Below are 25,069 nucleotides of genomic sequence, written 5' to 3'. Positions count from 1 at the left end.
GGCATTATTCATGTAAGGCCGATGCTGGACGAAAGGGGACACTGAAGTTCAGAGAGGGCCAATGACTTGCCCAAGGTCACTGAGTCTGTCCTGAGAGCTGGAAAGCTGTGCCTAGAATGAAGCTGTGTCTGGCAGTTCTGGGCCTGCTTCCTCCAGGACTGCCTTGAAGCAGGCTTGGCAGGTCACGTGAGGAAACGTCTTCCCTGCAGAGCGCCATCTAAGCGCACTCCCTGCCAGCTCCCCAGAGAACCCATAAAGCAATGGGTTCCACCAAGAAGAGCCAGCTGCTCAGAAAGGTGACAGGATCTTGCCGAGGCCATGCACAAGTTAGAAAAAGTCAGCTGGGCCAGACTTCTTGTCCAGTGCTCTTTCCAGATCTTGTCCCAGTCAGGGGTCCAGAAGGCAGGATCTTTGCAAGGATCTTTCCAGATTCCCTGCTTTGGAAATACCCAGAGAGTTTATTAAATGCAGATCCCAGGGACTTCCCAGACCCTTTAGCCAAAATGATTGTTGATGGAACCCTGGAATCTGCATTTTAATTAACTTCCCAGATGATTCTCCCGCAGCCTGGAGTTTGGGAGCCATGGGTGAATACTTAAGACAGTATGGGAAATGAGACAAACAGGGATGGGAAAGTGTCTGGTGCTAGGGCCTGCTGGTTCGGTCTGGTTTTGTAAGAGAAGGGGAGAGGTCCAGGCTGGAGCAGGTATGTGGACTCTGAGAGGAGCCCCAGGAAGCCTTCTACTGCAACAAGCATCCATCCTCCCACCCTGCCCTGCCACACACCGCATGCGTGCGTGCACACACACACACACACACACACACACACACACACACACACACCTCTAGGCCAGTACCTTCAATTATTAATACACCCCAGTGCAGACAAAGATCCTGGCGTGGCCCGGTGCTCCGTCCATTGAGTGAATCAGTGTCCTGAGGTTCTTTCTGTTGCCAGGAGGGAGCAGCGGGGTGCTGGATGAGGGGGGAAGGGGGTGGGAGATGGCTGCACTGGGTCATTTGACAAACAGCCTGTGCACTGAAAAATGACTCTGGCTTTCTTGTGTTCCATACCGAACTGTTGGTATTTTACCATCAATAAGCTGGCTAGTTTGGTGGCTGGAAGATGGAGCAAATTGAGTGCTGTCTTCCAAAGGTTATGATGTTAAAAATGTGTCCACCGTTGTCTCGGGTGTTGATTATTTTATCAATTACGCCCATAAACACTCTGCTTTGGTCTGAGGGTTTACAGGCCTCCTGTGGGGAATTGGCCCTCACAAACGGTTTTCCCCAAGTCCTTCATGCCAATCGGTTTTGACACCTCGCCTATCAGTCGCTCCTTCAGCCTTTCCCTAAGCAAGGGGAGCTGCGGGCCACCAGCAAGATGGGGAATGTAACTCATCCCCACGGTGACAGCAGGGGTGTTGAGGGAAGTCTCCTAGTGACAAACAAGTGGGCAAGGTCAGGGATGCCAGAGAGAGTGGTCACTTCCAACTCACCAGCTGCTGAGGGAGGCAATGGAGCACTTGGAATGAATCACCAAGGCTCAGGCCCAGCCAGCAAGGACTCTCGAACCACCTCCTCAATCTCTTTCACAGAGGGGAAGATGAAGGTCATGGGCAAAGGAGCATTTGCCCCAAACTGCCTCGGAGGTATTTGGATTTTGGAATCAAGTCTTATCCATAAATAGGGAAATAAATATATGGAAGGAAATGTTTATTGAGTGTCGTGCCAGGGCCTTAAATGGCATCATCTCATTTGATCCCCAGAAGAACCCTAAGAGGAATGGACTTTCTCTGGCGGGGAGGTTAAAAGGCTTGCCCAAGGTCACACACCTAGCAAGTATAGGAGTCGTGATTCAAACCCAAGAAAGTGGCTCACGGTGCTGTTGAGACCCAGAGAGGATGAGAAGAGGTGGAAGGAGCGTGGTGAGCTCCACATTCCACACTGGGGGCATGTGGGGGGCAGCGGAAGTGGCAAACTCAGACCAGAACGCTGTCTCAGTGACATTCCGATTGCCCTTGGAGGTTGAGAAAATCAAATGGGCAGGGAGATGGGATCTGTGGTGTGAACAGTGGCGTAAGTGCCCACATGAGGGGTATGTGTCAGAAAGAAGGGAAAGGTGATGGCATGAAGCAAGCCCAACTCCTGGTGCTTGGCCATGACCTTGGACTTAGGGACAGAACCAGCTGTTGATGGAGTTATGGGAAGAGTTAGCCTCAAAGAGAGTGTGGGGTGAGCTGGGCACACAGAGGTGGCATCTGGGCACTCTCACCTCTTCACCCCTCGCTGTAATGACTCAGGGCTCCAGGGCAGAGGTGAGCGAGAGTCCCTAGTGTCCTAGCACCCACTACAGTGCCCAGCACAGGGAGGCGGCAGAGAATGAACAAATGGATGGCAAGGAGAACAAGGCAGGGGTCTGAGATCTGAATTTCTAAACATGTGCGCATTCCACGTTAATGGAATTTTAAACATCCACATAATTTTAATTTCATAAGGGATCCATGTTTTTAGTAGAAAAATCACAAAATTAGAGCCCCTCCTCATCCTTACTGTCCATGGCAAGGACATCCTGCGGTGGGTGGGCTGATTTCACCTTGCTGCAGGCCGACCCACGCCTGGCCCGCCGGGGTGCTATGAGGTGCTACAGCCCTGAGAGTAATGAGATTTCAGGCTGCTACCTCCTCTGCCAGATCCTGATGAGACTCCTCCATCAGAAAAAGAGGTGACGGTCTCACTGGGAAAAGAAATCTACCCCTTTACCAGCCGGTTCCCTCCAGTACCTACTGCTGGGGAGAAGTGGGGTCGGGTGGGGAGGTGGAGGGGCTGCTGCTCTTCCAGGTCCCCTGCCCAACGCTGTGTCCCCTTCCCTTTCTCAAAGCCACCAGAGAAGTCTCCGGGACTTGGCTCCACGATCACCTTCTTTAAGACTCCCCAGGGCCCTCAGCAAGATTGGGTCCTACCTGAGAGATGATTTTAGGCAAAATCCAGACAAACCTCTTTCACTTTAATAGTTATGCATTTATTTTTATGTAGATTAGAAAAATATAGCCAGCACATCAAAACTATGATTTTACAGGTATGATTGCTTAGGATGAAATTAATGTGCATATTAAAAAGTAGTGGGTTAGTTAATAGGAAACTATCAAGGATGTAATCATGTGGGTGGTGTGCAGGCATGAGGTGCGTGTGAGTGATAGGGCACGGGCGTGCCGGCCGCAGGCCGCCCCTCCTACCTCACGCTCCCTGCTCCTCACACTGGGCACCGCAGGCCAAACAGAGGCTGCCGCCGTGTACTGGAAGCTTGATCACTCATTCGTTCATTCATTCATTCAACAAATATCGATCGAACATCAGCCATGTGCCATGCTCTTAGCCACCAGGGATGTATTAATGAAGAAGACATAAAGTTCTTGCTCAGACAACTAAACCTTTTGTGTATGTGTGTGTGTGTGTGTGTGTGTATATTTTACATACATATATATGTATTATATAAATATATATATATATATATATATATATATATATATACACACACAGAAATTGTGCTAAGTTAAGAAGCAGGGATGACGTTCAGCCCAGAGAAGGGCACTTACCCCCTACCCTGGGCAGTGAGGGTGTCCAGTAGTGAACTGCCCATCAGAAGGTATGCAAATTGGGCCCTACCACTTTTTAGCTGGAGATTTTATAGAGGGGATTTCTGCTTTATTTCTCAAAAGAGCATAAATCAGTAGAGTGGACAGAAGCCAGAACACAGTGGGTGGTTAATAAAGATCTGTCGCACAGCAGCTTAGTGATGGTGCTGGGACAAGGGACAAGGGCCCAGGGGGGCGGAGCTCCCTAATTGAGGATGCCTGGCCTCACACAAGGGACATGGCAGGGGTGGGGCCCTTTGCTGTCACCTGTGTTGAGGGGAAGGGGCAGTGACTTCACTTCAGCTCTGAGTCGAAAGTGCCAGAGTTGGGGCAGCAGAAAGGGTTTTTACCTACTCTACCTCCGCCGCTACCTTCTGGGTGGCCTGGCAGGTCCCTTCCCCTCTCTGGGCTCCGCTGTCCCCACCTGAACGATGCCAAGTTTGCCTAAGCTTTAAGCACCTAGAATTCTTCCATCCTTACCCTCCCAAGCCCTAGCCTTTGTCCTGCGACCGGCAGGTGAGGATGGAGCGGATGGCAGCGTGGAATTCCATCCAGCACGTGGTGCTGCTTCCCTCTCAGTGGCCTTCAGGCTCTGTGAACTGAAACACCAGCCAGTGCTCATCGAGCGTTTTCTCTGTGCCTCCCACTTCCCCTCCCCGCTCCCCTTTCATTCTCATGCACCCCGTGAGGAGGATGCTCCCATTTTACGGAAGGAGGACACTGAGGCTTAGCGGGGGTGATGCGACTTGCCCGAGGACGCACAGATGTTGCTTGGTAAAACCAGGCTTGAGCCCAGCTTGCGGGACTGCAGAACTGGAGTTCTTAACCCGTTCATCTGTCCTGCTTCTGGCTGCCAAACCGGGTGGGCGTGTGGGCGGATGCTCTGTTCTGGATCAGTGTCCTGGCCTCATCAGAGTCTCTCAGGGTCTGTGACGCCAAAACGCTGAGAAGGCTGTGTCTGGCCGAAAGAGCGTGAAAGTCTAGGCTCCTGGATCCGAGTCCAGCCCTGTCGGTGGGGCGCGGTCCGACTCAGGACAGCCAGGTGACCCCGGCTGCACTTGTCTGGGTACGCTATGAGGGGCTGGTGTTTTTGACTAAACAAACGAATGTCTGGAGTGTGTGTGTTTGAGTGTTTGATTGTGCGTGGTTTGAAGAGCTTTGGCGAGGTGGGAGGGAGCCTGGGTGGTCCTTTAATGTCCCGGCCTAAGGGACCAGGCTGGTTTCCTCTGCCTAGAAGCCTTTGCTTTAAAACCAGCCTCCCCACCCCCTCCAAGCTGTTGCCCTTGGGACTAGAGGCATAGAAGCTCTGGGAGCATCTGGAAGGTTAGAGCTGGAGCCAGGAGAGGGGGCCTTGCTCAGAGCTATCAATTAGAGGGGCTGGCAGTGGCCATCTGAGGCAAATGCTCTGCCTGCCCCCCTCATTCTGGATCTTTCTCTCTCTGGGTCTCTCTCAATCAGTCTCTGTCTCTGACTCTGTCTCTTTTGCCCTCTATCTCTGTCTTTAAATCTCTATCTTTCTTTGTCCCTTTCTCTATGTCTGCCGTATCCATCTCTCTTCCTCTTTTCACCCTCTCTTTCTGTCTCCCTGTGCGTGCGTGCACACACACACACACACACACACACACCCTCTTCAGATGACATCTCTGATTACACATGCATATATTCTGTTTATCATAATGACTCCCACACAGAGCAGGCACTCACGGAATGTCAGTTGAATGAATGAAGTGGAAAAAAGGATGAATGACCAAATGGTGAAGTTACAAGGGACACTGGAGCTTGTTTAGACTAGTGGCTCCTAATTATTTCAGAGGTCACGATCCTCTTGAGAATCTGACGAAAACTGGATGGTTTCCTCAGGAAAACGCCACATCGTTTTGCTTAGTTTCCGAGGGTTTGTTGAGGCCCCAAAGCCCATCTGTGGTCCTCAGGAAGAGCAGCCTTCCTTTCACCGAGGAAAACGAGGCCCGGAGAGAGGCCAGGGCTGGCCCCGGGATACAGGGCGAACGGGCAGCAGGCCAGGTGTGGACCTGGAGTCTTTCCCCTACTCTCAGCCCTCTCGTGTGACCTGGGGTGGCCTCTGGAATGAAACTTCATTAACTTTCCCTAGCAAGTCCTTGGTGGATGAGTGTCTCCAGGGGGTGGGTGTTGGGGAGAGACATAAGGGATGACAGTTAACCAGAGATGAGAGCCCAGGAAACAGGGCACGGGCAGGTGAGCCATCCCAAGGCGGTGTCTGCAGATTCCGAGTGAGAGTGGTTGTTGTGTCCTGGTACAGTTAGGGAAGACTTCCTGGGGGAGGTAGGCTTCTTCTCAGCCTGTGTCCAGAGACCTCCAGGGCTGCAAGGAGACTCCAGAGGCCAGTACAGAGTCGAGCCTGACTGCCTGGGTCTGGCAGGGGCTTCATTTGGAGAGTCATGCATATTGGTACAGCAGGCCGCAGCTGCAGCTCCGGAGGACAGGCCGCAGAGCTTGGCCTTGACTCCAGGGCAGCGGCAGCCCTGGAAGGTTTCTGAGTGGGGAAGGCACAGGGTGCGGCTGGCATCGGGTGGGTATGGCTGTGTGAGTAGAAAGAGGCTGCTTCCTGGGTAAGAGTCTGAGCTTATGGGCTCAGAAGATGCTGGGGCTGACTTCAGTGTCCAGGGGATGATGGAAAACGTAGGCGTGTGTGAGTGTGCACGTGCACGTGTGTGTGTATAAGTGCACAGGCTTCCTTTCTAGCTCTTGGACACACCAAGCTCCTTTCTCCCAAGCAACTGCCTCCTCCCGGCAGCCTTTCTTCCCACCTCTCCTGCCCTCTGGCTCTCTCCTTCATGCTTCATGTGGCTCCTCAGAGAGGCCCATGACCTCCTGTCAGAGCCCCTTCACGATCACCCCAGCAGGCACCCCAGGCACCCATCAACATGCCCATCTTATAGAGGAGAAAACCGAGGCTTAGTGAGGTATAGTGGGCCAGGGACCTCACCCCTAATTCAGTGCAAGGGAGCAGAGCCCAAACTTTGTTTTCCCCCAGCCTGGCATGTTAAGGGTGTCTCTTGGGGTTGGGGGTCTTGACTGAACCCCCTTTTCTTAGAACCTTTGGGCTTGGTTCCCGGCTGAGAGTGAGGAAGGCGAGAGCAGTCGGCAGGGTGTCTGTTTTGCTTTGTGAGGTTTTAAAAAAATTATTTCCTGCCTCGGAGGCGGCAGCAATTACGGGCTAGCTCGCTGGGGAGCTGTTTGCTGGCTGTCATCGGCCCCGGGAAAGGGTCCCTAATGGAGGCCCAGCGGCGGCCAGAGCACATGGTAGTGGAAATAGTGCTCAAAACAAAGCAGCACTAATGGTCTTGGGCAGGCAGAGGAGAGGGAGGGGAGGGCGGGCTGGCTGTCGGCTGATGGGAAGGCCTCTGGGGCAAGGGCCCTGAGACTCACCAGCGGGTCTCCTTATGCCTCCCCCCAGAGACCTCAGCTAGGTGCTGGGTGCCCAAGCCACATCCTGGCTCTGTTGCTTTCTATTACACCCTCTCCTGAGACGAGGGAACAGGAAATGCAAAGGCCCTGGGAAGGGGCAGAACCCCTTCAGCTAGGGATTCTCTGGTTCTAGAATACTCCTGGTGTTTGAAAAGGCCAGGCCAGGCTAGCCTGGAAAAGGGAGGCGGGAGCCTTGGAGAGGGAATAACTGGAGCAAGACCACCTGGGGAGACAGTATGGCTAGCAGCCCGATTCATCTCCATCGTGATAATGCTCCACGGGACCCGCCGTGTGCCAGTCATTGGCAGGTATGTATGATCGTGTTGAGTCCCATTTTAAAGATGAGGAAACTGAGGCTCAGAGATTAGCCCACTCCAAAGCAGTGCAGGTGAGGTTCAAATTCCGGTCAGTCCAGAACCCACTTATTTACTGCTGCAACCTTGGGTTCCCCAAATGGTGGGGCCAGGGATTGGGAGGCCGGGTTCAATCCAGGCCAGGTCCTGTGGGGGAGGGGTGGCGGGACCACTCTGCTCTCTGCCCCTGCCTGCTGGGCGACCACCTGTGATCTGGAGCATCCCTGGGGTCCGTCTCAGTTTCTCCCCTCCTCTTAGTCTCTGCTCCTGGTTTTTAGATGCCCTCATCTCCGCTTCTCCCCTTCTACTCTGTTCTCCATGGCCCGCAGCCCCCCGGGTGCCTCCCCACATCTCTCAATTTTCTTTCTCCTTCTCACTGGATCTGGGGATGCTCCTTTCTGGGGTTCTGGGGCACCCACTCATCCTTGTGGCTGATGCAACCTCCTTTCACTTCCTGCATTCACCCCTCTCTGCCTCCGGGCAGGCAACCGGGATGCGTACATGCCTTGACTTTGGGGTCAAGACAGTCTTGGGTTCAAATTCTGGCCCCCACTCCACTCTGAGCCTCACTAGCCATTGGTGCCATGGCCTTTCTCCGTGGGCTTTGCAGGGTGTGCCAGTGAAGATGCAGAGCAATTCCTGGTTGCTTTCTCCCATCCTCGGCTCCCCCACCCTGGTCCCTACCCTGTCTCTGACTCCCTGCACATCCCCATACTTGCCTCGCTCCCTCCCAAACCCTGTCACTCCCTGTGGCCCAGGAGTGTGGGAAGAGGAGGCGGGAATTCCACTGGGGAAACCTGCTCAACTCCCACACTCCTGCAAGTGCCAGAATGTTTTCGCTTTCCTTAAATCTCCCCAGATCTGTAATTCTGCTGCTGTCTCCCTCAATGTGTGCTGCTGGCCTTGGGAGGCATCCTGCCCCCAGCCTCAGCCCCAGCACTGCCCTCCCGGCTGCTAGGGTTGCCAGGCAGGGGACCTGGGCAAGTCTCCACCCTCTCTGCGCCTCAGTTTCCCCATCTGGAAGAAGAGGAGAATGATAGTGGTTACTCCCCAGGTTGTTTTGGGGGTTTGGTGAAATATTTTATTTTATTAAATAAACACCTCTCTAAAAGGAATGAAATCCGATTTGTGCTACAATGTGGATGAACCCTGAAAATATGCTAAGTGAAAAAAGCCAGTCCCGAAAGACCACAGATTATATGATTCCATTTATGTGAAATGTCCAGCGGAGGCAAACCCACAGAGACCGGAGGCGGACCTGGTGGTTGCCAGGGGCCGGGAAGTGACTGCTTGGTGAGAACAGGGTTTCCTGTTGGGGTGTCGAAAATGCTTTGGGGCTAGGTAGAGGCAGTGGTTGCACAGCATTGTGAATGCACTAAATGCCACTGATTCGTTCACTCTAAAATGGTGAATTATATGTTATGTGAATTTCACTTCGATTAAAACTGACCAAACACAAAGGAGACACCTCTGTAGTACATACCGTGTGCCAGGCACTCCGCTTTAGAAATGTCAACGCATTTAACCCTAACAACAACCCTTTCGGGTAGGTGTTACTATTGTCCCCATTGTACAGATGAGGAAACTGAGGGACAGTGTCACCAGGCACTTAGCAAATAGTAAATGCTCAAAAATGCTAGCTATTTTAATTTTTATTGGCTGGGGCACCCCCCGCCCCTTCCTAATTGGCTGGGGCTTGGCAGGGACCCCGCCTGGGTGAATGTGCTCGTGTGTGTCTAAAACTCACTAGGGACTGCGTACCATCAAGTAGCAGCATGTTTTGAGGCTCCACTGTGTTCTGCACCCTGAAACAGGCTCTTCTCCTGCATTAATTCATTTAATCCTCAGAGTAAGCCTTTAAGCCATGGCATGTGGGAACCAAAGCTCAGAGAAGTAAAGCAACTCACACGAAGCCACACAGCAAGCCAGGGTAGAGCTGCAACTTGCATCCTTACCTGTAAATCCAGGCTGCCCCTCCTCCCAGTCCTGCCCCTTCTTCACGGCCCCTTCCCCCTTTAGCTCACATGTCAACACTCTTGTGCACAGAGCATGGTCCAAGGACCCTGAAGCTGCAGAGGTGGACAAGGCCTTGGACTGCATGGGACAGGAGGCCCTTGACTTGGGGGGTTTCACCCCATGCAAGAAGCAAACAGCTCCCCACGAGGGCCAACATTTCTTTGATGTCTCCTATTTCTTTCAAAAATTCATAAATTCTGTATTCTATTCCCTAATATATTCATGTTTGTTTTAAGACAGAAATGATGTTCTTTCCCCATTTTGGGGAGGGACATCAATGCCTCGGGATGTTTCTTCCCCAGTTTGTGCAGCACAGACCATAAGGGAGTCTTTCATTCCTTTCTTTGTTCGTGTATTCCACGAGCACACGTTTGGACCTCCTTGCTCCTGAAACCAGTGTTAGTCCTCACCACATGCCAGGCACAGGAAACCTTACACTGAATCAGGCAGGATGTGGCACCATCGGTTGGACTGGAAGAATTGGTAGGATTCTGGTAGGTGATTGGTGGGTAAGGCTTTTATGGGCAGCACAGGCCAGATCTTGGAGGTGAGATTGGGCCAGTGGCCAAGGAAACCAGAACTGGTGATGGTGGTGAAGGTGGCCACCCACCTTTTAGCAAGACCTGCATCCCAAGCCCCTTTTCATCAAGAAAAAAGTCTCTGCTTGGTGCTGCTCTGAATTTAATGCCCTAACTCTTGCCAGTGTCCCTCGTTAATGAGAGAAAATGGAGATTGAGGCTTGTAGCCTTCAGCAAGCAACCTTCCCTGGTTAGAATTTACGAACGCTGTTGGTTTTGATAGTGTTTATTTTTACAGTTACCCTCTATTTATGGCAAGTGATGCCGATTTTCCATTTATGACAGTAATAAAAGTCTCCTTTTAAGCTGAATTTTTTTTACGTAAAAAGGGAAAGATGTTTGAAAATAAATATCAAGTAAATTATAGTACAGGTGGTACAGGGATCCTGCAGAAACGGTGAAGGTTGTCCCCAAAAGGTTGGACTTCGAAAACTCTCTCTTTGGTGTACCCTTTACTGTTCTGAGCTCCCCCTGACTGTGCAAATCCCACTTAGCCTTCAAGTTCAAGCATGCCCCCTCCTCCTAGAAGCCTTCCCTGACTCCCCAGGCATGCATAGGCCTGCCTTTTACTCTCCTAGCACAGGCACCTTGCACGGCTATGTGAACAACTGTACATGGTGATTCAGGCTCAGTCTCAGCTGTTCCTGGTCCATATGACAGTCACTGGTCTGTGTGTCTCTCCTGTGGACTGTGGGTCCTTTGAGGACCAGTGCCTGGTCCAGGCATCTTGGGAAGCCCAGCAGAGCCTGGCCCAGAATAGGGGTCTGTGACGGCTGATCTCTCTTATTCTTTCTGCATGTCAAGGCCAGCATGTGCCCACTAAGCACACTACAACTTCTTAAGCTTTTCTCTCCACTTGTTGAAAAGAGAAAAACTCGGCTACTCCTAGATGAAATGACCTTTCATCCACCCACACCTTGATCCCTCTTGCTACAGGCGGTCTGCCAGAAGCCAGGGGCTGCCCAGGGGGAAACCAAGAGAACCCTGGGGGCCTCCCCTGGGCCCACCCCTGAGCAGTCGCCCTGCATTTACCCTTGGGGAGGAGGGGGCTCTGGCTGTTGCCTGCCGGGCTCCCTCTATGCAGCCAGCCTTCTCAGCCCCCATGGGCTTTTGCACCCCGTTTCTCTAGGTTCTCCTGTAATGGACATTTTACATATGATTTGGGAAGTGCGATGAGATCCACAGGTGAGGCAGGGCTTCATTAAACCCCTCTCTGCAGTCCTTTCTCCCTGCCCTGCCCCCCAGCTGAGAGTTGTGGAGGCCGCGGGCCTTCCTGACCCCGTGCCACCCACCCTTGCATCCCCAGCACCCAGCCAAGCGGGGCACAGAGCAGGCTCTCTGGAAATGGCTCCCAGAGCCACACTTTTTAACACTGAAAGGGGAGCAGGAGCTTAGAGAGGACCCAGGTTTTGGTTGGGGAACTTTATGGTCAGCCTTGGGATTGAAGCCTGACTTTGTTCATTTATGCTGTGTGACCACAGGCACCAACACCTCTCCTCTGAGCTTCCGTACTTCCTTCTGTGAAATGGGGCTGTCGAGGAATAGTACTACCTCATCAAGTCTTTGTGAGGATGAAGTGTACAGTGCCTACCACATAGGTAGGGTTTCCTTCCTTCAACACCAGAGCGGAGGACTAGCCCTGACGGCCCCCAGGTTCTCTGAGCCTTAGATTCTCCACCTGTAATACAGGCACAATGATCCCTGCTCCTTGGGGTCGCTATGAGGATTTTGTGGGCTCAGGCACATCAACTTTCGGGCTCATTGTGAACCTCCAATCAGAAAGACGATCCCATAGGGCCGATGGGGCTGGTCCATGGGCCTCAAGGTTAGGGGTTGAGGTTGCTGCTTGCGAAGCAGCCCCCGCCCTTCCTGGCACTTACAGCATTTATTTATTATCCTGTTTTATTCTTGGTTGCATTTCACATGATAATTTTATGGGCCTTCTCAAGAAGCTGCCAGCTTGCATGTCAGTTTGGCTAGGCATTCCTTCAGCTGGGCCCATATGGGCCAGGCTGGGCCTGGGTGCCAGTATTCATGAGGGCCAGAAGGAGGAGCTGGGGAGAGGGCTGTCCTGCTGGGGCCTGACTCAGGACCTCCCTGATTGCCAGTGTCCATATGTCCATCCCCGTCCCTTCTCTTGTGGGTGCAGTCCCCCCAAAAACTCCAATCTGGCACTTAACGTGCACAATAAATGTTGTGTGAATGAATGACTGGATAAATGAATGAATGAATAATGTCTTTTTTGTTGTTTTTTTCTTACAGTTTCTAAACTTAAATTGTCTGGTTCTTTTTTTTATAACCGTCCTTTCTTACTTTATTCATTCATTTATTCAGCACAGGCCTAATAGCACCTCCTACATGCCTGTTCTATGGGGGGCAATGTAGGAGCCTTGCCCTGCGGGAGCTTCCAGGCTGGAGGAAAATACAGACACCTTCATATCTGTCATCTAACACACTCTAGTGAGGCAGTGAGAGGACTCAGACACCATCAGGGTTCGCCAAGGAGGGCCAGGGCTGAGGGGTTAACCAAGGGGCCTGCAAGGCCACCCTGGTTCTCACTGCTCTGACCCCTTTGCCTTTCCCAGCTCCAGCTCCACTTTGGTTCCCCTGACTAGGAGCTATCCCTGTCACCAGTCCCTAAGGGGAGCCCTGCACCCATTTCAGCAAAGATTGATGAGTTGGCTGGGTACAGGTCCTGCAGGCTTCCTGGAGGAAGCAGCCTCAAATCAGAGATTTGGAGATTGGAACGGCAGAGAGGGCTGTATCGAGGGAGAAAGGAGATTTGGGGCTGGATCAGAGAGTCTGGGGTGGGGAATCTGAGCTCGGAGACAGAAGGACTTGGAGCTGGTCTGAGACGGTCTTCAGTGGACAAGCAAGCCCTGTGTGAGTCCCACCGGCTGCTTGGGCGTGTGTGCTGTCGGGAGCAAATGAGGAAGCAGAGAGAGACAGGATGGATGGATGAGATGTCATGGGCTCCGGGCGTGTGTCAACTGCCTAATCGAATGAAGTTACAAAGAAGTGTCTTTAAAAATCTTTCTGGAGAAGATAGAATTTTGAACTAGAAGGTGAGAGAAGGGAGTCATGTTTGTTGAGCACCTACCGTGTGCCAGCCATGAGGTATATATATATTGCCTTGTATCTCCCTTGTATCCTCTCATTCTCTCTCTCTCTCTCTCTCTCTCTCTCTCTCTCTCTCTCTCTCTCTCTCTCTCTCTCTCTCTCTCTCTCTCTCTTCAGATAAAGGAACTGAGGCTCAGAGAGGTAGAGGGGCTTGTCTGGGTCACACAGCTAGGATTTGAACCTAGGCTTGAAAGCAAAGCCCTAGATGTTTGTACTGAACCAGGGCTGGAAGGTTAGAAAGTCGGTCAGGGCCCTGCTTGTAAAGGTGGCCAAGATCTTTTAGGTCACTCCTTGCCTTTCCCAGAAGCCAAACCCAGGGACTCAGGCCAGGGCCACAAGCCGTTTCCTACAGATGAGGCTCTGATAACTGGGTCTGGGGTTAATTAATACATCGTTCCCCCAATTAAAAGCAGAAAGGAAGAAGATAGTGAATTCAATCAAGCCCCTTTCTCCTCCTGCAGAATCTTAATTTGTGGATACCAGTTTTAATTGTCTTCCCAGTGAGCCCAGCCTTACTCGGGCCCTGGGGCTGGAGAACACAATTGCATTCTTCTCAAAAATCTATAATTATACCAGCCTCCCCAGGGACTGGCTGTGAGGAGTTACCTGGCAGGGAGGGAGGGAGGGCTCAGGGACACAGGAAGAAGTCAAAGAGGAGAGATCGATTTTATGTCCCAGACTCAGGAGGGAGGCTAACATGGAGATTAGGGGTCTGGGTGGGGGTCTAACATAGAGATTGAGGAATGAGGTAGGGCTGAGGGATGGGGAAGAGGCGCTGCGGGAGCAAGGGAGCAAGGTTTAAAAGTCACCGGCTCCCACTCTTGAGTCCTCTGGCACCAGATGCAAATGTAACTACCTACTTACTCTGTGGCCTCGGACAAGTTGTTGAACCTCTCTGAGCCTCAGCTTTCCCATCTGAAAAACGAGTTCCATAACAATCACATGTACTCCACGGCATGACGGTGGGAGCATGAGAAAATGTATATTAAAGGGCTTGGCATAGTACCTGGCAGAATGCACGTACTCGATAGTTCTTAGTTTATTGCACCATCATCATCAAAATTAGGATGGATCACTTCCCAGTTTCTGGTGCGGATGCGGGTCTTCACTCACAGAGTTAGAAGAGGGAGCAAGAACATCTTGCCACTTAGAGCTGCTCCTTCCGGTGGGAGTAGGAGCAACTGAGTTCCCTGTCCCTGGAGGTATACAAGTGGAATGCAGAAATGCAGAGCATGGTGGCTGAACTTTACCTGCTAATTCAGACCAGATTCTGATGGGGACTGATGGACTCTGGGTTTTAATAATAACTGCTGATCAGACGTAGGTTCAAAACCCAGCTCTGTGTGAATCTTGGATGAGTCCTGTCATCTTTCTGAGCCTCATTTTTTCTCATCTGTCAAATGGGAGTGAGTGGATTAAAGAGTATTAGAGATAGTGTGTGCATAGTGCTAGACATGCGGTAGATGCTTAATTAACAATGTGGATTAAAAAAGAAAGAAGAAAACAAGGCCCTCCATATGTCCCCTCTCTCTGCCTTGGCTCACAGCACTCCTTCTCCTTGTCTTTGCCAGCCATCCTTCCAGGCCTGGCTGACATGCCACCTCTTCCTACCCCAGTAGAAGTGACTCCTCCCTTCCTAGTGCTCAAAGCACTGCCCTTAAGATATATATTACTTTCTCCCTCAGATTGTCTGAGCTTGTGGGCCTCTCAGACCATGAGTTCTAATCCCCATTGTACATAAGAGCAAATTGAGGCTCAGAGAGGAGAAGAGATTCTCCCAAGGTCACACAGCAAGTCTGCTGGCAGAAACAGGCTCCCTGGCTCCCAATCATATGCTTCCAGTGCTTATCTGCCTACACGGCTTATCCCTGAGTGGCAGTGGTGGGGGGTCCTTGGGGCGGTGCCTTCATGTTACTGCCTGTAAACAGGGAGACTCAGCCATGCCATCAAATGCCCAGAGCCTCAGTTTCCCCACTTGTCCTGTAGACACACTGCCTCCTTCACTACCGAGGTTGGAGCCAATGGGATCCTGAGCCCTCTCCTCAACCTAGGCAGCTCCTGGCAGGGTCAGTCGGAGGGGATCAGAGAGACCCTGGGACCAGAGCCCACTTTTGGAGAGATTGCTAGAGGCCACACCCACAGCCAACTCACCTGGCTGCATGAGTTCTTAGAGTTAGACTCTCTCCATCTTCCCACCTAAAGCCCCTTCCTACTCTTGGCTCAGGACTACCTGCCCCACTAGGCCACACCTCTTCTGGGAAGGCTTCCCTGATTGCATTAAGCTAGGTGAAATGTCTCCTCTGTGCCTCCCCAGGCCTTTGCACTCAGAATAAGAGACTCCCCATCCTGCCCCAAAGGACCCTATAAGATTGACCGTTTTTGACTGTTCTTTTAAAAGGAAGCTCTACAATCGAAAAGAGTTTGAATTCTCTAGAAAGAGCATAGCCTTGGGAGCCAAACAGGCCTGGGTTCAAATCCAGATTCTGCCGCATAGCCTTGGAAGGGTCACTTCCCAGCGGTGGGCTTTGGCTGCCTCCTTTGAGCAATGAGGACCCAGGGAAGGGAGGGGAGCTGAGCCTGCTGCTGAGCCTTCACCTGCCGGGATAACCCCCGTATGGGCCACTGAGCACCGGGAGTGTGGCTAGTCTAAACTGAGACGTGTCATAATCGTGTAAAAATACACTTGTATTTCCAAGACTTGGTGCAAAAAAGATCTCAGTAATAATTTTTATTATTGAAATAAGTTTTGGATATCTTGGGTTAATAAAATACGTTATTAAAACTCGTTTCTCCTGCTTAAAAAAAAATCTTTTTTAAAAACTTTTTAAAATGTGGCTACTAGAAACTTGAAAATTCTATGTGCCTCACATGTGTGGCTGGCATTCTGTTTCTGTTGGACGATGCCCTCTAATGACCCTTAGTGGGGTTTGCGGGGAGAGGCAACTCTGTGCTGGGGTCCCCCACAAGGCTCTTTGGGGTTGAGAGGGCCTGGCCAGGCTGACTCCTGGCTACTGAGCAGCCCCGGGCCATACACTGACTGCCCTCGCTGAGCCTTGCTTTCTGCATCGGCAAAAAGAGCTGGCAGACCAGGGCCAGAGTTTGCAGTTAGTTTGGGGCAGCCTGTGGGCAGGGGAAGGCTGAGTGAGGGTGGATGGAGGTCCCGTTCCTTCCCAGGTCACCCTGATAGAGCCCCTACCCAAAGAAACCCATCTCCGCCCGCCCTTCCACTCATTTTTCTGCCTCACTGGGTGGGGCGCCTTGCGGGCTGCTGTAGCAAGGTGGGGCCGGGGTGGGGGTACAGACAGATGCAACATTCCTGGGTGACCTGCACTGCCGGGCATGTTTCCAAGGCAAGATAATCTCTCCTGAGAAGAGGGAAGAATTCTAATTACATCCCAGGACAATATTTGTTTGGAGAGATGAGAGACAGAACATATGGTGGAGAGGGACAGTGGGCCGTACAAAGCGGGGCTTTGTTTCCTCTTTTGCCTGGCAGAGTGGAAGGGGTGGCTGGCGGGGTGGGCTCTTGCTGGGTCTGGGGAACCGCCCGTCCTGGGATTTGGTGGGGGAGTTGGGCCCCGCGGGGAACAAGAGGCGGCTGTGGCTGCCATTGCACCTTGGGGCCCTGAGAGGGTGGAGGATGGCCCCACCTGTTGGGCACACACGGAGCATCTACCTACTAGGCGCTGGGAGCCATGTAGCCGTGGGGAGCTCCGATCCCTGTTCCCATGGAGCTTCGATGGTCAGTGCCTGCAGGGAACAGATACGTGCCCGTGACTGCACTGGGTGGGAGCAGGGGTGGGGGAAACATGCACAGGTTCATGGGGTCAAGGATGGCTTCTCTGAGGATCCAACTGTGAGCTGAGCTCTGAGGGACTTGCAGAGCAAAGAGGGGCCAAGGGAACAGCATCCAGGCATTGGGAACAGTCAGAGCAAGAGTGAGGTGGAAGGAGGCATGTTCACAGGACAGCAAGGCGAGTGGGATCTGATCCTGCTCCCAACCTTGTGGCCTTTCTCCTCTGAGCAGTGGGGAGCCAGGGGAAGGTTCTGAGCTGGGGTGGCCAAGTCTCATTTGGTTTTGCAAAGAAAGCACTGATCACTGTGCACAGGGGCTGGGAATAGCCCGGGAGAGAATCAGGGTGGAAGCAATTGGAGAAATCTGGAAGAATTAACAGGAATGACAGCTTCCTTTCTGGCCTTCTGGCCTCTTCGCTCACATTTTGCAACCCAGCCCTCCTCCGATCCCTCACTCCCCTGCAGAGTCTCCCACAGCGCCCGCAGGCTCCAGGATCGGGGCCCAGCCTGAATGGGGCATTGGGGGCCTTGGGCCTACTCCTTCCTTCCTGTGTCTTGCCAGCTGCTGCCGCATGCCCCTCTGCCCAGCCTGGCAGAGCTTCTCCAGGTGCCCCACCTGAAACCAGGCCATTCCCACCTGCAGGCCTGGCTACTTCCGCTCTGTCCGCCTCTCCCGACCCACCAGCCCCACCCCTGCTGGCCCTGCCATTTCCTGAGCCCTGGCTGTTCCTCCCCGCTCCCTCTTGTTTGCACAGCCCTGTTCACAGAGACGCCCCACGACATGACGGCACGGACAGGCGAGGACGTGGAGATGGCCTGCTCCTTCCGCGGCAGCGGCTCGCCCTCCTACTCCCTGGAGATCCAGTGGTGGTACGTGCGGAGCCACAGGGACTGGACCGACAAGCAGGCGTGGGCCGCGAACCAGGTACCACCCCTGGGGAGACTCCGAGTTGGGCTGGGAGATTCCCGACCCCTGGTAGGGGCGTCTCTCTGCCCCTCATCTCTTCTGAGGGGTACGGGCTCCAGTATGTTTGTCCTCTGCGGCACCCAGCTGTCTCCCTTCCTTCTCCCTGAAAAGGAGGCTTGTTTTCAGGGCAGGAGGCAGAGCTAGGCTGAGCACTTGGGATGGACACAATAAGAAGGCCCCTCCAAGGAGCGCAGAGTTCCTTTCAGGTCCAGGTGGGGAAGCTGGGGCCAGAAGGACAGAAGCTGGTTCCAGGTTCTGGGGCGAGAAGAGTCTTCTGACTCACTTTTTATCACTTCTCCGAGTTACAGACATGGGACAGCCGAGTTCAGTCACGAACATGCACGCATACCCTTCCACGCATGCGCAGCACACGCCTGCAGCCCAGTCACTGCACGCGAATTTGCCACTACACATAGACACACTCGTGTGCTCACCACTGGAACAGATGCCGTTGGGTGTCCCTGCCCACATGCTGGAGCACTGTCTGTCCCCTGCCACCAGCTCCACTGACAACTGCCAACCCCCGTGACTCTGCCCAGGGGTTTTCTGTGGACAATGGAGCCCGCTGGCCAGCAAGACAGGCCGGAGGAGCACTGCACCAGTAACCGGCAGGAGCTGGAGGATCAAGTCCCCAGCCCCCCGGCCCTCAGCTGGGATGAGGGCTTGATCACACACCCATCGTTGACTTCCTTCCCTTTTTTGTTTCCCTCACTCACTCGGCTACTGATGTTTCCTGGGATCGCCTCCCAGATATACTACTTGCACTTGAAACTTTGTCTCAAGGTCTGCTTCTCGGGAAACCCAAACGGAGACACTTTCATTCTCACACTTGCGTATACACAAATAACATGCAAACGCACACATATGTGCCCACCCATTTATATATGAACACATTATATTTACACACACGCGGGCGTGCTCACACGTTCCCGCATGTTCAGGAAGCAGCCTCTAACATGTTCTGCCTTGCTCCCAGGAGTGCCAGCAGCTCAACACACAGGCTTAGAGGACTCTAGTGGTCAGGGAGATCCGTTAGGCAGAGTTGCTGGCCTTTGCAGTTGGACGCCTCCGGGGTCAGCTTGCGGGGAACAGCATGTGGGCCGGGCTTCGTCAGTATCTGCTGCGAACACTCACGTGTGTGACGCACCTGAAAATATAACACATTCACAGCTAGGCACAAGTGTACAGACAGACGCTCCTACGGTCATACCAAGCAGACTCGCGTTTTTGCCCGTCTACCCTAATCCCCCTTATATATCTCCAAATGCCCGTGTATCTAAATGCAGAGCACACACGCCGTCTATTATATAGGCACCTCCTTTATCTTCCCTTGCTCCGACTCACCCCCACCTCCTGAGAGGACGCAGGGCAAAGGGACCCCCAACTCCAGACTCTGGGCTCCCCAGAGAGTCACCTGCCGTAGCTAGAATCGTCCACATTCCCACCCAGTGGTGCTAATGCCTTGTCTCTGCTTTCTCCACCCCTCCCACATCCAACAGCTAAAAGCATCTCAGCAGGAAGACGCAGGGAAGGACGCGACCAAAATAAGTGTGAGTTTTGATAATGACTTCTCGCAAGGCTCTAATGGAGGACACAGCTGTAATTTAAAAAAAAAAAAAAAATTTTTTTTTTTTTTTTTTTGGTTCAGTTCAGCAGGAAGCTTGGGGGAAAAGATGGAGAAGAAAAACAGAAGGGAAAAAAATGGCTCTGCTCTGTTTTTTAAAAGTCAGAGATTTTTCAAGTTCATTGAATGACAGGCACAAAAAAAAAAATGACAGGGAGGAAGAAGACACATTCTCTCCTGTCGGGAGGCAAGGCTGTGTGCGTCCCTGATGCTTCGTGCCTGTCTCAGCAGCATTTTTTATTTGGGGACCAACAGGGTCTAATGAGACTGAGCCAGCTTTTTTTTTTAGCCCATCATGACTGACAGCTGCAGCATCTCACGGTCACTTGGGTCATCTGGCTCCCGGAGGTGAGGCAGGCGGGGGAACTATGGCCAAAGGATTTCGGGACTGGCTGGGAACTTCCTACGCATTGTCTCATTTTATCATTGCTACACCCCTGGAGGAAAGGGAAAGCATTCACCCATTTTACAGGTGGGGCAACGCAGCCTTGGAGGGGTCAAAGACTTGGTGTCATGGTGTGGCTGAGCTGCCTCGAGCTCTGTCTCCTGGCTATGCTGGAGCCCAGTGATGTAGGGGACCCGAGGGGCTCACGGAGTAACAGTTTGTGTGGAGGAAGGGCATATGAAGAGGGACCTGGAAGAGGCAGACAGGATTGAGAAAGGAGGCAAAAGGGACTTAGTAGAGGGGACCGGCCTGGGGACACATGTGGCCATGGGACCAGGCTGTATTGTGCATGGGACATGAAGTCAGCCTGGTAGGAAGCTAGAAGTCCACTAGCAACATACTCAGAAAATGCAGGTGCCTGCAGGGGTATGGATGTGTATGTTTTGAGTGGCCTCCAAGTTCACTCTTTCCTGCTGCTTCCACAACTTTTCAAGGATTCGGGGAGCTCATGACCCTGAGACCAATTAGACACAGATGCACAGAGGGGCCACAGCAGAAGTCACAGTGTAGAGTAGGCAGTGGGAGGCATGGGGGTGCCGTGCCAGGCATTGGAGGTGGCAGAGGAGAGGCGGGGAGGCCAGGGAAGAGGCTCCTGCAGACCCTCAGGCAAGAGATGGGCAGATGTGAGAACTGGGCCTTCACAGCATCATTTGTGTTGTCTGCCCTGGGGCCTTTTGGAGTTAGGATCTGGAAATTTGAGCCATTTCCAGTTTATGGTGGCTGCTGGTCCACCCCTTCTCTACCCTGCCACCCCTCATCCTCATCCTCTCGGCAAAGGGCACATCCATATGTAGTGCCCTGTTTCTTGCCCAAATACCTACCAGTTAAGCCCAGGCAGGTAGAGATCTCTGTGTATATTTTTACACTTCGTTCATCACAACTCTCTCTCCTCTATGATTTTGTTTGGGGTTTAAGGAGCATCTCAGGCAAAGGAGAGAATAATCTAATTGATTTAGGGGATTAGAATTCAAGGCTGCTGGGCCGCACGTGAGCGGAATGTAAAGATGCTTATTAGTTAAATAAAATAAATGTGTTCAATGTGGCTGTGCAATCACTCCCCCACCCTCAGCTGCTGCGATTTTTGCACCAGGTGGGGCTCCCGGGGTTCAGTTAGGGAACTCACAGTCATAAACCCAGCTCCTCCTGCAGACAGCATCACTCACGTGACTGTTCTTAAACACAGGGACGTGGAGTTGGCTGACACTTTTAAGCAGATACCCTTCGTGGCTTCTTGCAGTCTAGGAGAAGCTGAAACTTTTCTGTCACCTTCAAGGCTCTGTGCTCTCCGCTCGCCCTCTGGGCTGCCTCATCTTGCTTAACCGAGCTCCCCTTCAGCTCCCAATCCTGGCTGCCTTTCCGCCTTCGCACAGGCCAGTCCCTCTGCCCAGGAAACTGTTCTCTCTCTTCCTTCAGCCCCGAGCTCAGAAAGCCTCCCTCAATCTTGTGACTCAGCCAGCATGCTTACTTCTCCCTGCTGGCTGCATTTCCATCTCTAATTATCCATTCCTGTGACTACTTGTTTCACATCTGTCCCCCTGGAGACAGTGGGGCTGGAACTGTGCCTACCTGATTCACATACGTTTCCAGAGTCTAGCACTGTGCCTGGCACATAGTAGGTGCCCAGTAAAAAATTATCAAATGACTGCCATACACACACATACAATGCCCAGGACAATAGGGGTGTAAACCCAGACAGATCTCGACACGCAGACACACCATCATGTCATGCGTCACATGTTGCACATGTGAAATGATGGGGTGAAGGGGGCTGCTGTGGGGCCGTGGGACCTGGGGAACCCGGGCCCTGTTTTGCAAGGGCCAGCTGAGCAGGGCAGAAATTCCGGCCCAATAGTCCTGTGTCTTCTGAAAATCCCAATTTTGATGGAATAGCTCCTGATTTTCAACTAATTTAATTTTGGGGAAACACCATGGCAGCCAAAGTGTAGTCCACCTGCTGGGTGGCCTTGGAGTCCCAGGGGAGGAAGTACAGTCAGCTTCCAGGGGCCGGTGGGGACAGGGCTCCATGATGGGCTCTGGGGGCCGCCATGGCAACCCTAGGTGGGTTCAGAGAGGCTGTGCTGAGCCCAGTTGGGACTGTGAGGACACACTGGCCTCAGCTCTGAGAGTCTCAGGAGCCGAGGCCTGGCCCCAGCTCTGCCGCCTCCCTGCACCTTTCCTTCCTCTCTCACTATTGTGTCTGACACCTATACAGAAGCACTCTGGAAACTGTAAAGTCCTATGAATTCGGCCATGTGAATGACGATGGCTACTAGAATGGAAACTTAACGAGAATCATTTGCAAATCTCAAGACTCCTATTCCCAGCATGTGGAGGGGCTGGAGCCGTGAAAGGAGGCCCTGCTTCTCTGCAGGAAATGGTCGGGGGTGAAGAGAGCTCAGAGTTTTGTAGGGAGTTATAGAAAGATCATTTATGTGGGCGGATAGGCACCTGTGATATAATAATAATAATAATAATAATAATAATAATAATAATAATGCAGCTAACATTGATTGAGTGTCAGGAACCATGATGAGCACTTTACATCAATTATCTCATTTGGCTTGGGGCCTGGGGAAGGACCCCTGGCCTTAAGAACATCTCTCCTGGTAGCTTGTACATGCCGAGGATTCCACCATCAAAGACTCAGCCCTGTGGTTCGGGCAAATTCTTTTGCTTAGTGGCCATTTTCAAATTCTGAACGTTTTTCTTTTGTTCTAATTTAAATGTTAGAATTTAAGTTAATTTCTCCTTAGCCAGTTTTGCAAGTAGAGATCATCTCCAACTTCCTAATTTTAAGAAGAGGTGAAGTTCTCCACACACACCTTCTTTCCCAGGGAGCTCACCCACCTTAATCTGTCCTTTGGTCTCACTGAAGTTGTTCGTGCTGTAGATTCACTTCATGTAACTTGTTTCAGCCATGGGCAGCCTGGGTCCCCGTGTGCGTGTGGTTCGGTGCTCTGGCCCACTCATCCTAACCCCCACTCCTCTTTCAGTCAAGCCCTAAAAGCCAGGTAAAGCTGAAGAGGCTTCTGTCCCTAACCCCTCCCCCTCCATCTCCATAAATGGTTCATCAGAGGAAGTGGCCTTTCAGGTCAAGCCCCTCCTGCCCTGCCTGCCTGTGCCCCAGGTGTGGTGCACATGTGGATACCAGATGGGTGGGGATGGGGGTGGAGACCGCTGGCAGCCCACGAGGCCTGCATCCTTCCCAAATGATTGCCAGGCCAAGTGGTGGGTCAGGGTTTTCTGCTATAGACGTTCCTATCTTTTCTTGAAATTCCTGTAGTAGTTCACAATATACATAGGGTATTAAGTCCTGAAGTCTGCAAGAGAGGTGAGTCTCATGCTGGGTCAAAATCATGCATCCTGGGTATCTTTTGAAATATCCATAGAGCAGCAGCTGGCCTGTGGTCAGGGGCTGTGACGATGCCTCTGTGATGGCCGAGGTCACGTACACCCAGTCCCTGCCCTCAGGATGCTCCCGGTTCATGTGTGATGGATGATAACCCAATAATCACATGTGATAGAAAATAAAATGACAAGTGTGACCATCAAAATGAGAAGAGCTGCCTGGGTGTCAGCCCATAACAGAGGACTTACCCTAACCTGAGGGGTCTGGAGGGCTTCCTGGAGGAAGTGCTACTTGAAGTGAGCACTAACGTATAAGTGAGTTTCCTAGCAGTAGGGAACTTCTCTCAGTATGCATGTCGAAGGCTGGTGTGGCCTAGGGGAAGTGAGGATGAGACCTCAGAGCACCCCTACTCCTGGCAGCCACTTCAGGGAGGAGAAGGAAGGGCTCTAAGTTGGGGGCATTTGAAAAGATCTGTCTAGCTATCATGGGAGAATAGATTGGAAGGGGCCAGAATAGCTTTAGGGAGACCTGGGAGGAGGCTGGGGTGATGATCCAGATGAGAGAAGCTGGGACCTTGCTCTGGCCAGTTCATGGGGGTCTGGATTCTGGACAGAAGAGGAGGGGACCCAGCAATGTTTAGAGGGAGGATCAATGGGATTCGGAGATGGATTCGGTGTGTGGCAGGAGCAGCGGGGATGATGACAGGAGGGTCCGGCTGGAGTGGGTGAAGCTTTCTGGGGCCCAGATCTGGGGAGATCCTGAGTTGGGTTCTAAACATGCCCACAGGCTAGTGGAGTGGCTCAGCTGGGTGTTGCTGGTGAAGCCGTGGGAGTGGCAGAGCTCAGAGCAAGGCCCAGCCTGGGGCGGGGACCCCCCGACCCCTGTTCCTTCCCCCCAGCACCTTCCCGGGGCCACCACATCATTCTCAGGCCTCAACCATGAGGCCATATGTAGGGAAAGTCTGGCACCAGGGAGGTAGATTGGCACTGCCCATTCTTCCTGGCACGGCTCTGGAGAAAGATCTCGACTTGCCCGCCTGATGGCCCAGGGGCCCCTGCCGTGCCCGGAAAGGCCTGTGCCCCCCGGCGAGCAGGGAGGACGCTGAGCTTGGGCATGGCGTGGACTTGCCTTGTTTCTTTCAGCGTAATTAGGTGCTTAATTGCACCACTAGGGCCTGTCGATGCCTGTGCCGAGGTGATTATGATTTACAGCCAGGCTGCCCTGTGGGGGTCTCTTCTGCTCCTGGCCTCGTCAGTCTAGTTGAAGGTCTGGGCCACAGGATTTTCTGCCCAGTTTGTGAATGATGAAATCCAACAGGCTGCTTTTACCACCTCTGAGAACCTGGAGCAGGAAGACAGACCCCCTCCCACAGGCTACGTCTCTGGGAGGGGCTGGGCTTCCCTAAAACCGGGGTCCCCAACCCCCAGGCCATGGACCCGTACCGGTCTGGGGTCTGTTAGGAACCAGGCCACACAGCAGGAGGTGAATGGCAGACTAGTGAGTGAAGCTTCATGTGTATCTGCAGCTGCTCCCCAGTGCCAACATCACCACCTCAGCTCCACCTCAGATCATCAGGCATTAGATTCTCACAGAAGCACCGGTCCCATGTGCCAAAAAGGTTGGGGACCACTGCCCTAAAGCATGGAAGGTTAGGGGGCCTGGGTTGTGGTGGGATGGGGTAGAGAGACAGACCTGAGGTTTCCTGGTCATCACAAGCTACGCAGACATGTGTTTAAGGCC

The 25,069-nt window shown here is 52.6% G+C and overlaps 2 protein-coding genes across 2 annotated transcripts in view; one reads left to right on the top strand and one right to left on the bottom strand.

Annotated features, from left to right (window-relative positions):
• Positions 1 to 25,069, top strand: part of VSTM2L (V-set and transmembrane domain containing 2 like) — a 33,421-nt gene that overhangs the window by 3,466 nt on the left and 4,886 nt on the right. The window contains exons 2-3 of the mRNA XM_016148288.2: positions 17,700 to 17,869; positions 19,411 to 19,461. Of these exons, the coding sequence (XP_016003774.2) occupies positions 17,700 to 17,869; positions 19,411 to 19,461 (221 nt within the window). The remainder of the gene's footprint in view (positions 1 to 17,699; positions 17,870 to 19,410; positions 19,462 to 25,069) is intronic.
• Positions 18,965 to 25,069, bottom strand: part of TTI1 (TELO2 interacting protein 1) — a 72,790-nt gene continuing 66,685 nt past the window's right edge. The window contains exon 9 of the mRNA XM_036229425.1: positions 18,965 to 19,058. Coding sequence (XP_036085318.1) covers positions 19,022 to 19,058 — 37 coding nt within the window. The 3' untranslated portion in view covers positions 18,965 to 19,021. The remainder of the gene's footprint in view (positions 19,059 to 25,069) is intronic.

The sequence above is a fragment of the Rousettus aegyptiacus genome, unplaced genomic scaffold (genome assembly GCF_014176215.1).
Source record: "Rousettus aegyptiacus isolate mRouAeg1 unplaced genomic scaffold, mRouAeg1.p scaffold_m13_p_12, whole genome shotgun sequence".
NCBI classification, from domain to species: domain Eukaryota; kingdom Metazoa; phylum Chordata; class Mammalia; order Chiroptera; family Pteropodidae; genus Rousettus; species Rousettus aegyptiacus.
The sequence above is the reverse complement of the archived record's forward strand: the minus strand, read 5'-3'. Positions and strand labels throughout refer to the sequence as shown.